This window comes from Chlorocebus sabaeus, unplaced genomic scaffold (assembly GCF_047675955.1).
Source record: "Chlorocebus sabaeus isolate Y175 unplaced genomic scaffold, mChlSab1.0.hap1 unalloc_scaffold_109, whole genome shotgun sequence".
Taxonomy (NCBI): Eukaryota; Metazoa; Chordata; class Mammalia; order Primates; family Cercopithecidae; genus Chlorocebus; species Chlorocebus sabaeus.
In genome coordinates, this window is record NW_027326846.1 from 294,384 (window position 1) to 312,509 (window position 18,126).

The window sequence follows — 18,126 nt, forward strand, 5'->3', positions numbered from 1 at the left end:
CCAACTTCTTTAAATGGGACTCCAATTCATTCCACTCACTGGGTGACTCCTCCCAGCAGAGGCCTCCAGGCACCCCCACCCATATTCTATGTCAGAATTCTGATTTTTGTCTGGGATGGAGTGCCCAGGGAGAGGGGCCAGGCTGCCATCTTTGTCTTTTGGGTGACTCAGTCATTCCAGCCAGCAGGCTTTGGAGAGTCCAAGCTGACCAGGGTAGAGGTGGTGCCTCACCATTGGCATTGCTGTTTTGTTGAGGCATGGGTTGACTTTTTCTTTAAATGGGACCCCAATTCATTCCTCCTTACTGGGAGTGTCCTCCCAACCAGAGATTCCTATCACCCCTGTTTATGTTCTAAGTCCATCAGAGTTCTAATTTCTTTGAGAAGGAATGCCCAGGAGGGCATGGTGGGCTATCACTTTTGCTGTTTGTGCATCTCAGCCAATGAAGCCTGTGGGACTTGGAGTGCCCAAACCAATCAGGGGATGAAGGAATCCCCAACACAGTGTTTCAGAATTTTCTCCTTAGCTAAAACTGGGATCTTGTCACATGACCAGGAAAGATTAGGCTCACCAACACACTGATGGATAAGCAGCAGAATTTATTGGGTGAAAAGGAAAAAGGAAAAACAACTCTCAGCAAACCAAGAGGGAATCTTGAACATCAGGCAACCACACAGGAACTAAAGATGCCAGGCTCCTCCCTTCTGCAAAAGGTGTAAACGTTCCGTGGCTCCACTCCACTCTTCCAGCGTGCAGGTGGGTAACTAGTCCATTGCAGGCATACTCATACAACGCCCTGGGCAGGTTCCCTCAACTGCCTCCTGCATCTATCATCTTCCACCCTAAAGAAGTACATCTAACTTCCGTTAGAATAAAGATAAGGATGAAGACCAATCTTAACTGCTTCCTGCTGACAGGGGGTACTGTTTTCAGAAAACAGCAGTCTGATCTCCCTCAGGGGCTTATCTAAGGGTTCCTGGCAAGAAAAGGTTATTGTTTGAGGCTCCAGTCTGTTTGCATGATGTTTTGGACTTTGATGGCCTGAAGCTGAAGAGACAAACCAGGTTATTAGAAAACATGTATTAAAACAAAGCAGTGGTGGGGGTAAGGACAGCTTAAAAATCCCAAAGCCTTTTACCAGTTTGCTCAGGGAGAGGGAGGCCAAAAGCCCAGCTGGCAAAACAACTTGCATGCTTTTGTCAGCATGTCAGTCTTCTGGCAAACCCTTTTGTGAGCGCAGTCCTAAGCCAACCAGTTTAAGGTTTTGAAAATTAACTTTTCCTAGTTTGGAGGATGCATCTGAAGTGAGTGTCCCATATTACAGAGACACAATTACCTGTCAGTGAAGAGGACAGAGGAGGAGAAAGGAAAAAAGGTATTTTTTTCTCAAGGGAGTCCCAGGGATTCAGAATGCAATCAAAATAGGTTCAGACTGAAGATGAATGGCTACTCATCTAGAAAGAGGGGAGCAGGCATCCCTGGTTCTCTTCTCTTCCTAGAAAATACTCAGAGTATGTGAGGGAGGAAAGGAAGAGCATCTTCATTACCTTTTCCATCCTTGTATCCCTAAGTCCTGGTGACTGCAACAGGGTGCTGCCCATGGGTGTCAATGTGGCTTTTACCCACATTAACAGTGAGGCCTAGGGGGTGGAATATCCACTCTTACCCCCATACACTCTATATGCTCTGCTCTCAGGAGTTTGGAGTTCCCTAAACCTCATTTATGCCATGGGTACAAGAGATTACCTTTATCTATGAAACTGGAAGTTTGTCTTAATCAGCAGGAATTAGTCGTGCTCACCTACACTGTGCCTTCTAATCTCCATTATCATCTGCCTCCTAATCCCACAGATCCAGTTTTCTTTCCCAGGGCGTTGACCCGAAAATTGGAATTGAGATTGGGACAAAAATGTGTCTCCGAGTGGTTGCATAGACTGTCATAAGCGAAATGCTAAGGTGAAACTGTGGAACAGAGTCCTCCTTTAACAAGGGAGAGAAAAGGATGTCTTATGACATACCCAGATAACTAGTGGCTATAGTTATGCTTGCTAAGATTTAGGTGGGCACCCTATTTATTCCTACCACCTGACAGGATTTGCATAATAATTGTCCAGAACTAGAATATCGATCCAGGTTTTTACATTACCCATCCCTTTTGTTCCTTCTGAGCTGTAGCCAGAGATTGATGGTTGGTTTATAGGAATAAGCAGGTTTAATCTAAAATGTAGGCAAAAACTTAAAGACAACCAATGAGTCTAGAATTCAATGATGATAAGTATTGAAACTGAATTTCTCTCTCTTGGGAGGCCAAGGCGGGCAGATCACGAGGTCAGGAGATCCAGACCATCCTGGCTAAAACTGTGAAGCCCCATCTATGCTAAAAATACAAAAAATTGGCTGGGTGTGGTGGTGGGCACCTGTAGTCCCAGCTACTTGGGAGGCTAGGGCAGGAGAATGGCGTGAACCTGGGAGGTGAAGTGTGCAGTGAGCCAAGATCATGCCACTGCTCTCCAGCCTGGGTGAAAGAGTGAGACTCTGTCTCAAAAAAAAAAAAAAGAATTTTTCTCTCATTTGTATTAAAAAACCATGGGCTGGGTGTGGTGGCTCACAACTGTAATCCCAGCACTTTGGGAGGCTGAGGCAGGTGAATCATGAGGTCAGGAGCTTGAGACCAGCCTGACCAACATAGTGAAACACCATCTCTATTTAAAAAAAAAAAAGAAAAGAAAAACTAGCTGGGCATGGTGATGTGTGCCTGTAATCCCAACTACTTGGGAGGCTGAGTCAGGAGAATCACTTGAAACTGGCAGGTGGAGGTTGTAGTGAGCCGAGATCGTGCCACTGCCATCCAGCCTGGGTGACAGAATGAGACTCCATCTAAAACAAAAGGTAAACAAACAAAAACTATGATAGGACAGTGTTGTTTGCAAAATAGTCTTCAGTCATATACTTGGCCTGATTATTTGCATAAAATACAGCAAGAATAATTATTTCTATATAGGCCTTTTAGATTGGCTTTGATGGAACTCTGTACCACAAAGAATCTCAGACAGGACTTTCCAAAGCTAAGCCCAACCATGGGTTTATATTCTCAAATACCTGTGACTTGGGTAAACTCCTCTCTTCTTGAGGTCCCAAGAGCATGTGGTTCCTAGGCCTGTTGGAAAGTGACATTCTTTACTCACTGCAGGTTAGGAACCTTGTATGGGGACTGTGTAACAAAGTATAAGGCCCATTTTTCCAAGAGGCTTTTATCGTCTCTACAAGTCAAGCTTAACTCCTTAAAGGGAAATGTACCCTTCCAGTCAAAGCCTTGGTGAAAAAACCAGTTTCTCCAGTTGTATCCTGTTGAAAAAGAAAAATGAATTCTTATTGCACTGATGCAAACAACTATATTGTCATAAGTTAAGAATACTCACAACTAGTTTTGAAGTTCTAGAGAAGCCAGGCAGAGAGAAAAAGATAAATGTGCCCAAATTTTCTTCATAGGAGTATACCTTACTCAATTATTAACGGTTATAAATAGTTCAAAATAAGTTTCCTTGACTCTGAAAAACAAAATAAGAATTAGCAATGGTCCAAGCATAAGTAAATAATAATAATAATTTCAGTTTTCTATTAGTTCAGTTCATTTAGCTAACTCTTGTTCTGCTTGATACTTGTGAACTTTATTTCAATGTCATGATCTCCAAAGTTATTTGGAAACCTGCATTTGAGAGCACCTGTAACAGTTCTGTAGCTTCTTATAAACCATCTCTTGAAAAGGATCTAAACAAGACAACGATCGTCTTTGAATAACAAAATGTCCAGGGTAGTTATAGTCAGAAACACAATTGACAAAGAAGTTTGATAATCTCTCTGGTTTACAATAACTTAACATAAAAACCTTAATTTTGATAGCATATACTCAAGACATTAGAATATTAGAAATCCTATACAATTTTGGAACATAGATTAGTATCATTTACCAAAATATAACCTAAAGAAAACTGAACACCATTTTGGCAATCCTACGTAACTAAATATGTCAAATAATCTGGTTTATCTCTTTTGGATACTCCAGTGGTGCTCTGTAGCATTCAAAAGTCAGGCATGAGGAAAGACAATTTTGAAACTGAAGCTTGATTTTGGGAAGAAATGTTAGAGGTTTAAAACACTTGATGTTATGAAATAATTCCAGATTACCATGTTATTTATTTTGTCACAATTGTTTTAAAAAATTTACAAAAGTAAAGCCCTTTTATAACACTTCACAAATTTTTCTAAAGAGCAGATTAGTGCCTTAAGAGTACCTTGTTGTGCTATTATTTAAATGCTTAATTTACCAAAAAAACATATAATACCCTTTGTAATTTAATGTTCATAGACAAAATTTCTTTGGCAAGATGAATTTTATAGAAACTTTTTATAACTCGTTTAAACTTTTAGCTTTGTCTTATCTAATTCAGAACAATCCTTTAACCCTAAACAAAAATGTGTATTTTGATGACTTCTGCTTTTTACCAATAATTGCTAAGTCTGTTTTTAGTTCTCAATGATTAAAGTCTTGTGAACTTCAATGTACCACAGCTTTTACCTTCCCTTCAAAAAATATCTGACCCAAGAACTCGTTTTTCTCTAGGTCAATTACAGCTTTATAAAAATAGACATTACATAGATATAGCACATATGTAACTACACAGATAGGCAAAAAAGAATCCAGTAGCTATAAGATGTTTTGTTTTCCAATCTCCTAATTAGATTATTGGCCTCTCATGCATGTATTAAGAGTGGAAAAACAAAATGGAGAAAATGGAGAAAACTGAGAATTCAGCAAAACAAGGTCCAATAAAAAAAAAAAAAATGCCTTTAAATATACCTATAACTTGGGCCAGGCACGGTGGCTCATGCCTGTAATCCCAGCACTTTGGGAGGCTGAGGCAGGTGGAACACAAGGTCAAGAGATTGAGATCATCCTGGCCAACATGGTGAAACCCTATCTCTACTAAAAATACAAAAATTAGCTGGGTGTGGTGGTGTGCATCTGTAGTACCAGCTACTCGGGAGGCTGAGGCTGGAGAATCACTTGGACCCAGGAAGCAGAAGTTGCAGTGAGCCGAGATCACACCCCTGCACTCCAGCTTGGCTACAGAGTGAGATCAGTCTCAAAAAAAATAAACAAAATATGTGTGTGTGTGTGTGTGTATGTGTGTGTGTGTGCATATATATATACATATATAAGTGTGTGTGTATATATATATATGAAATTTGGATATGCACTTTTAATTAAGCTGAATGTCCTTTAAGAAAATTCTTTTAAATTCCCCATTACCTGCTTTAGCTGTGCCAAGCAGCCAATATTTCTGGCTTTCAGACTTTCCTAAAAGTAACTGTACAGGTGAAACCAACAAGCACCAATTAAGGTTATGATTTAACTGTGAGTTTCAAAGGGGTTAGCAGTTCTCACAAAATCTATTTTATTATTATTTTTCTGAGATAGAGTCTTGCTCTGTTGCCCAGGCTAGAGTGCAGCAATCTTGGCTCACTGTAACCTCTGCCTCCTGAGTTCAAGCAATTCTCCTGTCTCAGCCTCTGAGTAACTGGGATTACAGGTGCCCACCACCACGCCTAGCTAATTTTTGTATTTTTAGTAGAGATGGGGTTTCACCATCTTGGCCAGGCTGGTTTCGAACTCCTGACCTCGTGATCCAGCTACCTCTGCCTCCCAAAGTGCTGGAATTACAGACGTGAACCATCGTGCCTGGCCACAAAATCTAAAACCTTTAAAGGCAACCCAGAAAAAGGAAGGTTTAAGATAAAACTCAAGAGTTGTTCATGAAGAGAAGATAATCACCAAATGGCAAAAGTCACACAGATACCAACTCACAAGTACTCATTCCTTTACCCAGGACTGAACCCAGGCTGCAGAGGCTAAAGCAAAATATTGCCATGTGGTTACAGGTCATGCTCCCAAGGACATAAAATAAAATGGAGGCCTGCAGCAAAGATTCCTACTGACCAAACAGGAAGACATGCAAAGGGCACCAGATTGTATACAGCTTAAGACCAACTTCACAATTTTTTTTTTAATAATTAAAACTTTACAGAGAATATACACAGTGATACTTGGTGTACTGGCCTAGTAACATGTTCTTTAAAAGGGGGGGAAACCCTCTCACTTAAAAGTTAACTGCTAATGGCGTGGAGAAAATGAATAAAAAAGGTTAAGGGTAGGACAGGGAAGCTTCTTATGCAAATGGATTATTTTCTCCAGGGCTCGAACAGAGCTGGAGTCCTTGGTCAGAGGAGGGGGAGAAACTGCGGATAAGTGGCAAAGAACTCACTGCCCAAGCCATGCACTCTGGCTCCAACCCAGAGGGTGCAGGGGAGTGACCATTCACTGGTCCATCTCATGTGCACCTGCGACTGTTGGGGTGGGTTGGTGTGCTGTTTCCTCTATTCTCAGAAGTACAAGGATGAAAAGGCTTAGAAGCAAAAGGGGAAAAGATTCTGGGTTTGCATCTTGCCCTTCCTCAAGGCCCATGTCTGGGCACCACCATATTTTAGAATTTTCTCCTTAGCTCAGCTAAAACTGAGTTCTTATCATACTAAGGAAAGATTAGGCTCCCAGTCACCCTAAAGGGTGAGGAGCAGAATTTATTGGGTAAAAAGGAAAAGAAAACAAACAAACAGTCAAACAAACAAACAAAAAAAACCAACCTCTCAGCAAAGAGCAAAGTGAGAGGGATGCACAAAGCGTGAACTTTCCATTGGCTCCATCCCATTCTCCCAGTGCACTGGTGGGTCTCCAGTTTATTGTGGGCTTGTGCAGACAAGACCTGGGCAGGTTCCCTCATCTGCCTCCTTCATCTATCAACAGCACAGATGCTCTACCAAAACACAGCCAGACTTTTTCTTCCAAACCATGGCCTCCAGCCACCTCCTACAGATGCATTCAGGCAGGGAACAGGTCAGTATCCTCCTAGGATGGAGATCCCAGAGGAAGGGGCAGGCTGCTATCTTTGCTGGTTTTCAGCCTTCCCTGATGATACTTCCAGGTACTGGAAAATCCAAGGTGACTAGGGCCTGGAGTGGAGCCCCAGCAAACCACAGTCACCCTACAAAATAGTGGCCAGATTGTAAAAAAAACAAAAAAACAAAACAAAACAAAACAAAAAAACCCACAACAACCCCATCCAAAGGTCAGCAAAAGATTGAAGGTAGATAGGTCCTGGATTGAATCCCCCAAAGTTGGGCTTTTTGTCCACACAGCCAGCCAGAATTCTGTCTCATGAGAGCTTGTGATTTTCACTGAACCTGGCCAAGAATTTTTCTTATGTATGTACCCCTTGGCTCCTTTCTAGAGAATTTCTCTTCTTGGCCAGGATCCCAGTTCAGAATGTTAATAAATGATTTCTGTCCCAACTTCATATAACAATTGATCAATCTGCCCAGGCTACTTTAAACAAGCAACCATGACTAGAAAACATTTTTATTTTTATTATTTGGACCTGGATTATAGTAACAAAGTAAAATATTGTTAAAGATCTGATGATATGGTCTGGCTCTGTGTCCCCACCCAAATCTCATTTTCAATTTTAATTCAAATTGTAATCCCCACATTTTCAGGGAGAGGTATCATAGGTGATTAGATCATGTGGGTAATTCCCTTATGCTGTTCTCATGATAGTGAGTTCCCACGAGATCTGATGGTTTTGTAAGAAGCTTTTCTTTCCTTTGCACAACACTTCTCTCCTGCCACCATGTAAAGTAGGATGTGTGTGGTTCCCTTTCCACCATGACTGTAAGATTCCTGAGGTCTTAGCAGCTATGCAAAACGCTAAGTCAATGCAACCTCTTTTCTTCCAAATTAGTCTCAAGTATTTCTTCACAGCAGCATGAAAATAAACTTATCAGTAAGTTGGTACTGACGCAGTGGGGCACTGCTATAAGGATACCCAAAAATGTGGAAGTGACTTTGGAACTGAGTAACAGGCAGAGGCTGGAATTTTGGAGGACTTATAAGAAGGAAAGATGTAGCAAAGTTTGGACTTCCTGGAGACTTGTTGAATCGCTTTGACCAAAAAGCTGGTAGTGATGGACAATGAAGTCCAGGCTGAGATGGTCTCAGGTGGAGGTGAGGAACTTGTTGGGAACTGGAATAAAGGTGACCCATGCTATGCTTTAGCAAAGAGACTGGTGGCATTTTGCTCCTGTCCTAGAGATCTGTGGAAGGTTGAACTTGAGAGATAATTTATGGTATATGGCAAAAGAAATTAAGCAGCAAAACATCCAAAAGTTGACAGAGCATAAAAGTTTAGACAATTCACAGCTTAATGATGTGGTAGAAAAGACCCATTTTCTCAGAAGAAAGTGAAGCTGGCTGTAGAAGTGAGGAGCAAATGTTCATCACCAAGACAATGGGGAAAATGCCTTCAGGGCATGTTAGAGACCTTTGTGGCATCCCCTCCTATCACAGGCCTGGAGGCCTAGAAGACAAAAAAAATTTCATTGGCTGGGCCCAGGAAACCTTGCTGTGTGGTCTCAGGACTTGGTTCCCTGGATTCCAGTCACTCCAGCCAAGGCTAAAAGGGGCCAAGGTACAGCTTGAGCCATTATTTCAAAGATGTAAGCTCCAAGCCTTGGCATCTTCCTCATGGTGTTGGTCCTGTAGGCACACAGAATTGAAGTTTAGAACCCTCAGTTTAGATTTCAGAGAATGTGTGGAAATGCCTGGATGTCCAGGCAGAAGTTTGCTGCAGGGGCTAAACCCTCATGGAGAATCTCTGCTAGGGCAGTGCAGAAAAAAATGTCGAGTTGAGGCCTACACACAGAGTCCCCACTGGGGCATTGCCTACTGAAGCTGTTTGAGCAGAGGGCAAAGTCCTCCAGACCCAAGAATGGTAGATCCACCCTCAGCTTGCATTGTGGGCCTGAAAGTCACAGACACCCAACACCAGACTGTGAAGCAGCAGGGAGGGAGACTACCCTGCAAAGCCACAGAGGTGAAGCTGCCCAAGGCTGTGAAAGCTCACCTCTTGCATCAGTGTGAATTAAATGTGAGACATGGAGTCAAACAAGATCACTTTAAGGTTTAATGACTGCCCTACTGAATTTTGGACTTGGGTGGGGCCTGCGGCCCCTTTATTTTGGCCAATTTCTCCATTTGAAATGGGTATATTTACCCAATGCCTGTACCCCCATTATATCTTGGAAGTAGCTAACTTGCTTTTGATTTCACAGGCTCATAGGAAGGGACTTGCCTTGTCTCAGATGAGACTATGGACTTAGACTTTTTGGGTTAATGCTGAAATAAGACTTTGGGGATATGTTGGGAAGGCATAATTGGGTTTTGGAATGTGAGAAATATGTGATTTGGGAGTGACCAAAGGTGGAATAATAAGGTCTGGCTTTGTGTATCTACCCAAATTTGATCTTGAATTGTAATCTGAACTGTAATCCCTACATTTGGGGAGGGAACTCACGGGTGCTTATTAGATTGTGGGCGTGGTTCCCCTACGCTGTTCTGGCATGATCTTGGCTCACTGCAACCTCCGCCTCCCGGATCCAAGGGATTTTCCTGCCTCAGCCTCCTGAGTAGCTGGGATTACAGCGCCAGCCACCATACCTGGCTAATTTTTGTATTTTTAGTTGAGATGGGGTTTCACCATGTTGGCCAAGCTGGTCTCAAACTCCTGACCTTGTGACCCGCCCAACTCAGCCTCTGAAAAATGTTGGGATTACAGGCGTGAGACACCACACCCAGCCATCTCTTTCCTTTATAAGTTACCCATTCTCAGGTATTTCTTCGTAGCAGTGTAAATACAAATGAATATATCTGGGTTTAGTTTCAGCTGACAAAACAAAGTGAGGTAACTTAGGGAAAGAATAAAATACCATAAAAATAGAAAATGTTCAGGGGTTATTTGCAGTCTGATATCTCTGTTTCAGGAGGACCTGTTGGTTTGGGCCTTGCACAACAAAATGGTGATTACACAGCCCAGATGCTTTCTTAGTTCTAATTTCTAGCACTTTTAAAATTGCATTTTCCTCTTTTTTGCTTCCTTTATCCTCTCTTTTTTTTACATTATTTCCTTTGTTTTTTATGTCTCTTTCTTTTGTTCTCTTTCCATTTTATGTGGACATGAAAATATAGGCAAGGATAAAATATACATGGTGTCTTGTTCTGATTAAATGACACAATGCCAAAAAATTATAAAATAAAAACACAATTCAATAAAGCAAATTAACTTACAAATCTACCACGGAGAATTTATCTTCCCTAACTTCCAACATTCTGGGTCTTTGGGTGTGAGATTGGGCCAAAAGTAGACAAATGTCTTCAACTTGTGAAAGGAATTTTTATTGTCCTACCAACTTGACAATGATATATCTAAGAAGATAAACCAGTTGAAGGTAGGCTAACCAGTGGATACGAGTTGTGCAGGAGACCAGAAAAAGGCCAAGGAAACACTTTGAACTCTTTCTCTTGCATCTCGGCACTATCTCTGATGCCAATCCACACACTCACAAACACACCACAGACACAAATGCATGTTTCTCCGTCAGGAGATGTAATATTGTTATGCTGTCAATACTTCTGAGTATTGCACAAATTCAATGTCATCCTTATTAAAATTCCAATGTTACTTATTTGGCAGAGATATTTTATATAATTCTAAAATTCATGTGTAGTCTCAAGGGAACATGAATAGCCAACAGCTTTAGAAAAGAACAAAGAAGTACCACATCTCATGATGTCAAAACAGATTCCAAAGCTACAAAAATAAAACCAATGTGGTAATGGCATAAAGAAACAAACAAACAAACACATGACAGAACAAAGAACCCAGAAACAAGCCTGTGCAAATATTATCAAATAATCTTCTACTAGGTTACTATGACCAAATAGTGAAGAAAAGGTCAGACTCGCCAACCAATGGTGTGAGAAAACTCAACGTCTAAATGAATGAAAAAAAAAAAAAAAAAGAAAGATAATGAACTTGGACCTTTCTCTTCAATGCAAACAAAACATTTTACATACACTAAACATAAAGCTTAAAAAGACATAACTCTTGAACACTTAGAAGAAAATATAGGGAAAAGCTTAGTAACATTGGTTTTGGATGGCTTTTGGAGTATCACATTAAAAGCAGAAGCAATAAGATAATTAGAAAAGGTACTATATCAAACTTTCAAAACCTTCTGCACATCCACACATCAAGGGAAACACTAAGTGGAGTACAAATGCCATTCACCATTTGACTTCTGAAACATAACCACCACCAAGGGTGAATAACTTTTTTTAAATGGACCAGTGTCTTCAAAGACATTTCCTAAAAGAAGTTATGCAAATGACCAAGAGGAATTTGAAAAGACAATCAAAATCACTTATGAGAAGAATGCAAAGTAAAATCTTGAAGTCTCATCCATTAGCATGGCCACTATTCAACAAATAAAAAGTAATCAATGTTGTCAAGTATGTAGGATTTGGAACCTCTATGCACTGCTGGTGGAAAAGAATAATGCAGCCCTCAATAAAAGTAGGATGCAGGTTTTCCAAAATATTAAAAATGAACTGTGGCTCATGCCTGTAATTTCAACACTTTAGGAGGCTGAAGTGGCAGAATTACTTAGGCTCAGAATTTTGAGTTCAGCCTGGGCAACACAGTGAGACCCTATCTCTCGAAAAAATACAAAAATTAGCCAGGTATGCTGGCATGTGCCTGTAGTCCCAGCTACTTGGGTGACTGAGGTGGAAGGATCATTTGAGCCTGGGATGTCAAGGCTGCAGTGAGCCATTATTGCACCACTGCACTCTAGCCTGGGTTACAAAGTGAAATCCAATCTCAAAAAAAAAAAAAAAAAAAAAAAAGAAAGAAAAAGAAGAGAAAGAAAAGAGAAATTATACCATCCAGGTATACTTCTGGGAATCTATGTATTCAAAGCAGGACCTGGAATAGATATTTGCATACACATTTTTAAGAGCATTTTCCAACCCTCCCCCCACAAGAAGGTGATAGCTACTTAAGTTTCTTGATAAATGATAACATATGGCATAAGTAGGCAATGGAATATGGCTGTATCTTCAAACAGCAAATTATGCACATGCTACAACAAGCATAAAACTTTAAGACATCATATTCAGTGAAATATACCACAAACATAGTGACAAAGAGTGTACAATCCCATTTATATGAGCTATCTTAAGAAGAATGATGTTTAGAAGACATTCAGAATTATAAAGTACTCCTGTACAGATGGAATAAAAAGATGTGAATGCTTGGAGCAAAGTCATCTGCTACCTGGAGAACAGAACTTCCAGGCACCAGAGGACTGCAAGCACAGATGACAACAGTGACAGCAGCAAGGGCCCTGATCAGAGTAGTGGTGGTCTGAGTACATTTGGCATGCACCAGTGTGCCAGAGTCTGGGGCCCACACTGGGGACTGGAGTTGCCCTCCATAATTCCAGAACCAGGTCCTGGTGTTTCACTTCATGTTCCACCAATGCCCCTGTGGACAGTAAATGACTTATCTCAATTAAGTGATCTAAACATTGCATTGATAAGCTATAAATAACCTCAAACACTTCAGTTAAAAACAATTTACCACATTAAAAAATTTCAAACTTCTAATCAGAACGTAGAAAGTCTATGAAATTACATGGCAAAAAGAGAACAGTGAGAAGACTGTAGCCATAATACAAAGAAGAAGGGCTGTGAGGCATACATAGCTGGGAATAAACACAGCTATCCCAAAACTGAAGATAATTAGAAAATAAAATCAGAGATACTCTTTAAATTCAGAATGAGTCAGTTTTGCAGCCCGGGAACAGATGTTCTCTCCAAATGCAGACTGCCATTTCTTCACTATATACATTTTCATTCTCTCACTTGGAGCTACAAACTCACTCCAGAAAGATTATTTATGGCTAATTATGGAGCATTTATTACACACCCAGTACTTTCTTATGTTTACTATATTCATCAAAACATCCCATGAATTATAAAGTTTTCCCAGTACTTACCTGAACAAATTGGCACAATAAACTCATTTATGTCAATTATAAATAGTGAAAGGCATAATTAAACAGCTCATATAGGGTTATCCAATTAAAGCAATAAAATGAAATGTTCTAACTAAAATATAACTTAATACATAAATTGTGAACTTGCATCTAAAAATTTTGTGTGCACTACTAAATTTTATAAAACTGTAATTTCTGACCAGCTCACATAATACTTCATAAAAATTTAAAAAACGTAAGAAAGAAGTCAATTATAGCTTCTAGCATGAGTAACAGACAAATAACAGAATTTGCATGGGGACAGTCTCAACAATGGTCCATTAAATTTTACAGTAATACAATATAGATCTGGTTTCAGAATATTTTAGGTTTCTAGATTCCTAGTAAATTATCCACCTTATTAAAATAATCTTTGTTCCAATATTGCAATTTTCTTTGGAAAATAGATACAAACTCTCACACAAACACAACTGCTGGTCCCATAATTTTCTTACACCTAAATTTTATCTTTAGAGCAATATATTTACATATTTAACTCCATGTCAATCAAAACCAAAGTCTGTGTTTATTTGCAGAAAGAGATGCTGCATGTTTAAAGATAAATATGGAACTTTTAAAAAATCATTAATGACTTATAAATGTGTGAATTATAATTATACTTATATAGTTATTATAATCATAAAACAACCTGTAGTAAAAAAAAAAAAAAAAAAATTGTACATTTAAAAATAATTAAAGTGGCCGGGTGCGATGGCTCACGCCTGTAATCCCAGCACTTTGGGAGGCCAAGGTGGGCAGATCATGAGGTCAGGAGTTCGAGAATATCCTGGCCAGCATTGTGAAACCTCATCTCTACTAAAAATACAAAAATTAGCTAGGCATGGTGGCACGTGCCTGTAGTCACAGCTACTCATGAGGCTGAGGCAGGAGAATTGTTTGAACCTGGCAGATGGAGGTTGCAGTGAGCCAAGATTGCACCATTGCATTCCAGCCTGGGTGACAGAGCAAGACTCTGTCATAAAATAAAATAAAATAAATATAAAATAAAATAAGATAAAATAAATAAAAAATAAAAAAAATAAAAAAATAAAATAAAAAATAAAAAAATAAATAAAGTGTATTAACTGGACTGTGTGTAACACAAAGAATAAATGCTTGTGATGAACAACTCATTTACTCTGATATGATAATTACATGTCACATGCCTGTATCAAAATAACCCAAATAAGCCATAAATATATACACATACTATGTACCTACAGAAATTTTTAAAAATTTAAAATAAGAAAAATAATAAAAGTTTATATAGGAACAATATTCTTCAATTTATTTGCTGTTTAAAGACACTAGAAGAGAGAACTAGAAATATCATTCAACTATGTTCCTCACCAGTGTGAATTCGCTTGTGTACAGTAAGGGTTGAGGGCCGATGCCACATTGTTCACATTTGTAGAATTTCTCTCCAGTATGAATTATCTTATGTTTAGTAAGGGATGAAGACCAATTGAAGGCTTTGACACATTCTTCACATGTGAAGGGTTTCTCTCCGGTATGAATTCTCCTATGTTTAGTAAGGGTTGAGGATAAGTTATAGGCTTTGCCACATTCTTTACATTTGTAGGGTTTCTCTCCAGAATGAATTTTCTTGTGTTCATTCAGGGCTGTGGACCGAGTAAAGGCTTTGCTGCATTCTTCACATTTGTAAAGCTTTTGTTCAGAATGAATGCTCCTGTGTATAATAAGGCCTGAGGACTGGTTAAAAGCTTTGCCACATTCTTTACATTTGTAGGGTTTCTCTCCAGTATGAATATTCTTATGTTCACTCAGGCTTGCGGACCATACGAAAGCTTTGCCACATTCTTCACATTTGTAGGGTTTCTCACCAGTATGAATTTTCTTATGTTCATTCAGTGTTGTGGACCGTGTAAAGGCTTTGCCACATTCTTCACATTTGTAAGGTTTTTGTCCAGAATGAATTCTCTTGTGTAATATAAGGGTCGAGGATTGGTTGAAAGCTTTGCCACATTCTTCACACGGGTAGGGTTTCTCCCCAGTATGAATTCTCTTATGTTTAGCAAGGTGTGAGGACCGATAAAAGGCTTTGCCACATTCTTCACATGTGTAGGGTTTCTCTCCAGTATGAATTCTCTTATGTTTATTAAGGGATGAGGACCAAGTAAAGGCTTTGCCACATTCTTCACATTTGTAAAGTTTTTGTTCAGAATGAATGCTCCTGTGTATAATAAGACTTGAGGACTGGTTAAAGGCTTTGCCACATTTTTCACATGTGTAGGGTTTTTCTCCGGTATGAATATTTTTATGTTCATTCAGACTCCTGGACTGTCTAAAGGCTTTGCCACATTCTTCACATTTGTAGGGTTTCTCTCCAGTATGAATATTCTTATGTTCGTTCAGGCTTGTGGACCATCTAAAGGTTTTGCCACATTCTTTACATTTGTAGGGTTTCTCTCCAGTATGAATTTTCTTATGTTCATTCAGAACTGTGGACCGTCTAAAGGCTTTCCCACATTCTTCACATGTGTAGGGTTTCTCTCCAGTATGAATTCTCTTATGTTTAGTAAGTGATGTTGACCTATTAAAGGCTTTGCTGCATTTTTCACATTTGTAGGGTTTCTCTCCAGCATGAATTCCTGTATGTTGAATTAGGTGTGACATGTAAAATGATCTGCCACATTCTGTACATTTAAAGGGTTTCTCTCCAGTATGTCTTGTCTTATGTTTGTTTGAATTTGAAAGTTTACTAAAAACTTTAACACATGTATTACATTGAAATATTTTACTTTGGGTAGTTGACAAGCATTGATAAACTCCACTATTAACTCCTTTCTGCACCTTACACTCATTCACATGTTTACAGCCCTTTCTTAATTGTAAATTCTCATATCCACATTTCTCGTATCTTCTCAGTACAAGTTTTTGGAATGAATCTTCTATCCCCTGCACTGGTGAAAGGTCTTGGCTGAAAGGAGAACACATAGCTGAAAGAAATAAAAATAACAAATTATCCTACTAGATTCATATGAATATACTTTACAATATAGAAAATGTATACAAACTACATTAGTAAGATAGCATAACAAAATATCACAGGCCATAATTTCTTCACAAACATGTAACAAAAATATACTGACCAAAATGCCTTCCTGCAAAATCTGTAAATGAGTTAATTGTATGCAATGCCACAGGTAAGCACAATACTAAGAACCACATGGAACAGAAAGGAAAGTTTGTTACATTTACTCACCACAGCTTTCCTCCTCCCCAATATAGCATTGTGCCTATAGGAGTAAACTGTTAACTCCTGGCTTCTTACTTAGAAGAAAAATACTGATACACATATCCTTACTTCTGGCTTTTTGGGGTCTTTACAAAATCTGGTTTCTGTCTCCAACAACACAGAGAGCTGAGAGAAATGGTGCTATGGGTCAGCTAAGACCAAATGCAAATGTTTCAGGAGCAGGCTGCAGTGTTAAATACAGGGAATAGGTAGAAGAGTGATTAGAGACCATAAGAAGAAACATGAACAATCCATTTTAACTGAAAAACAAACACAAAATTCTAGACAAGATACATCCTTAGAACATGTATGAGAGGCTCCCATTATCTCTGTCAAAGACAATTGGTTTCAGACCATGTCAGGACAAAGCAACACTGAAATGATTGTGACAAATACCTTTTTGTTAATGTTCAAATAACAAACGTTACAATATATACAAAATATCAGGGCAACATGGCCCAATTAAAAAATTTAAAACTTTTCAGAAAACCACCATAAAACAACGAAGATGCAGAAATTTAAAAAATTTAACCTGAATAATCCTCAATGAGCTAAAGGGGAACACATACAACTAAAATATAATAAGACAAATGAGATTATCGATGAAAATGTTAAAATATAAAAAAAAAAATTACAGAGGTGAAAAATACAAAACTAATGAGTGAGAAATTTCCAAAAGTAAAAGAAGGATGTAAAAAATGAAGAAGCTCAATGAACTTCAACTAGGATACATACACACAGATTTATAAAAAGGCACATATATAAGCAAAGTTTTCAGAAGTCAAAGACAGAGAATCTTAGGAGCTGCAAGACAAAAGTGATGTGTCATTTATAAGGGTGGTCTTAGATAACCAGCGAATCTGTCAACAAAATTTTTTTAGACAAGAGGGAATTGTGATATAGTTAAAATGCTGAAAGAAAGATAGCTTGTAAGTAGGAATAATATGACATACAAAACTGTCCTAAAAATGAAGAAAAAGTAGTGCTCTTTCAAGATAACCAAATGTTAAAAAGTATATTAGCACAACACCTGCCTTACAAAAGAAATGCTGAAGAAAGCATCTTCCACTGAAAATAGCATGATGCAAGAAAACAAAACATATGAAAATAAGTAACTTTTTGGGAAAGACATGAACATATACAAATGTAAGGTTCTGTACCATTATCATGATAGTGCAGAAAACATTTTAATTATTCTCTAAAATTTTAAAGACCATAAAAATGATCATAAACTTTTCATCACAATCTGTTAATAAAAATACAACATAAAAATATAATTAGTGACATTAGTAACAAAGTCGAGGGCAGATGTAATGAGGAAAAATTTTCAAAAGCAACTGAAATTACCAGTTTAAAATGTATTATTTTAACTTTAAGAAATTTTATGTAATTTCCAAGATACCACAAAGTACCTGTACAGATACATAAAAAAATAAGAAGTAAAAATCTATCAATACAAAAGTCAAAAGGATGCAAAGACAGAAAAAGAAAATAAGAAACAAAAATACAATAACCAAAACAATAAAATAACACGAATAAGCCTTTCCATTTCAGTAAATTATTTAAATATTTATGAAGTAAGCTTTCCATTGGAAATACATGCACCAAATAAATTTATTTAAGAAATCAATAAACAAGATACAACTTTCTTTCTCTCTCTCTCTCTCTCTCTCTCTCTCTCTCTCTCTCTTTCTTTCTTTCTTTCTTTTTGTTTTGAGACAGAGTCTCACTCTGTCAACCAGGCTGGAGTGCAGTGGCATGATCTCGGCTCACTGCAAGCTCCCCCTGCCGGGTTTATGCCATTCTCCCGCCTCCACCTC

General features: G+C 38.6%; 2 protein-coding genes across 17 annotated transcripts in view; one reads left to right on the forward strand and one right to left on the reverse strand.

Annotated features, from left to right (window-relative positions):
• The window catches only part of LOC140710952 (tubulin beta-8 chain-like), a 79,095-nt gene that overhangs the window by 14,355 nt on the left and 46,614 nt on the right, over positions 1–18,126 (forward strand). The gene's annotated exons all lie outside the window — the stretch shown is intronic.
• LOC103246528 (uncharacterized) overlaps positions 580–18,126 on the reverse strand; it is a 48,384-nt gene continuing 30,837 nt past the window's right edge. For 2 of the 3 annotated variants that reach the window (XM_073013934.1, XM_073013936.1), the window contains 2 exons: positions 14,398–16,007; positions 580–12,494 (listed from right to left, as the gene is read on the reverse strand). In XM_073013934.1, coding sequence (XP_072870035.1) covers positions 12,471–12,494; positions 14,398–16,007 — 1,634 coding nt within the window. In that variant the 3' untranslated portion in view covers positions 580–12,470. The remainder of the gene's footprint in view (positions 12,495–14,397; positions 16,008–18,126) is intronic. The other variant, XM_073013935.1, reaches the window with a different exon arrangement.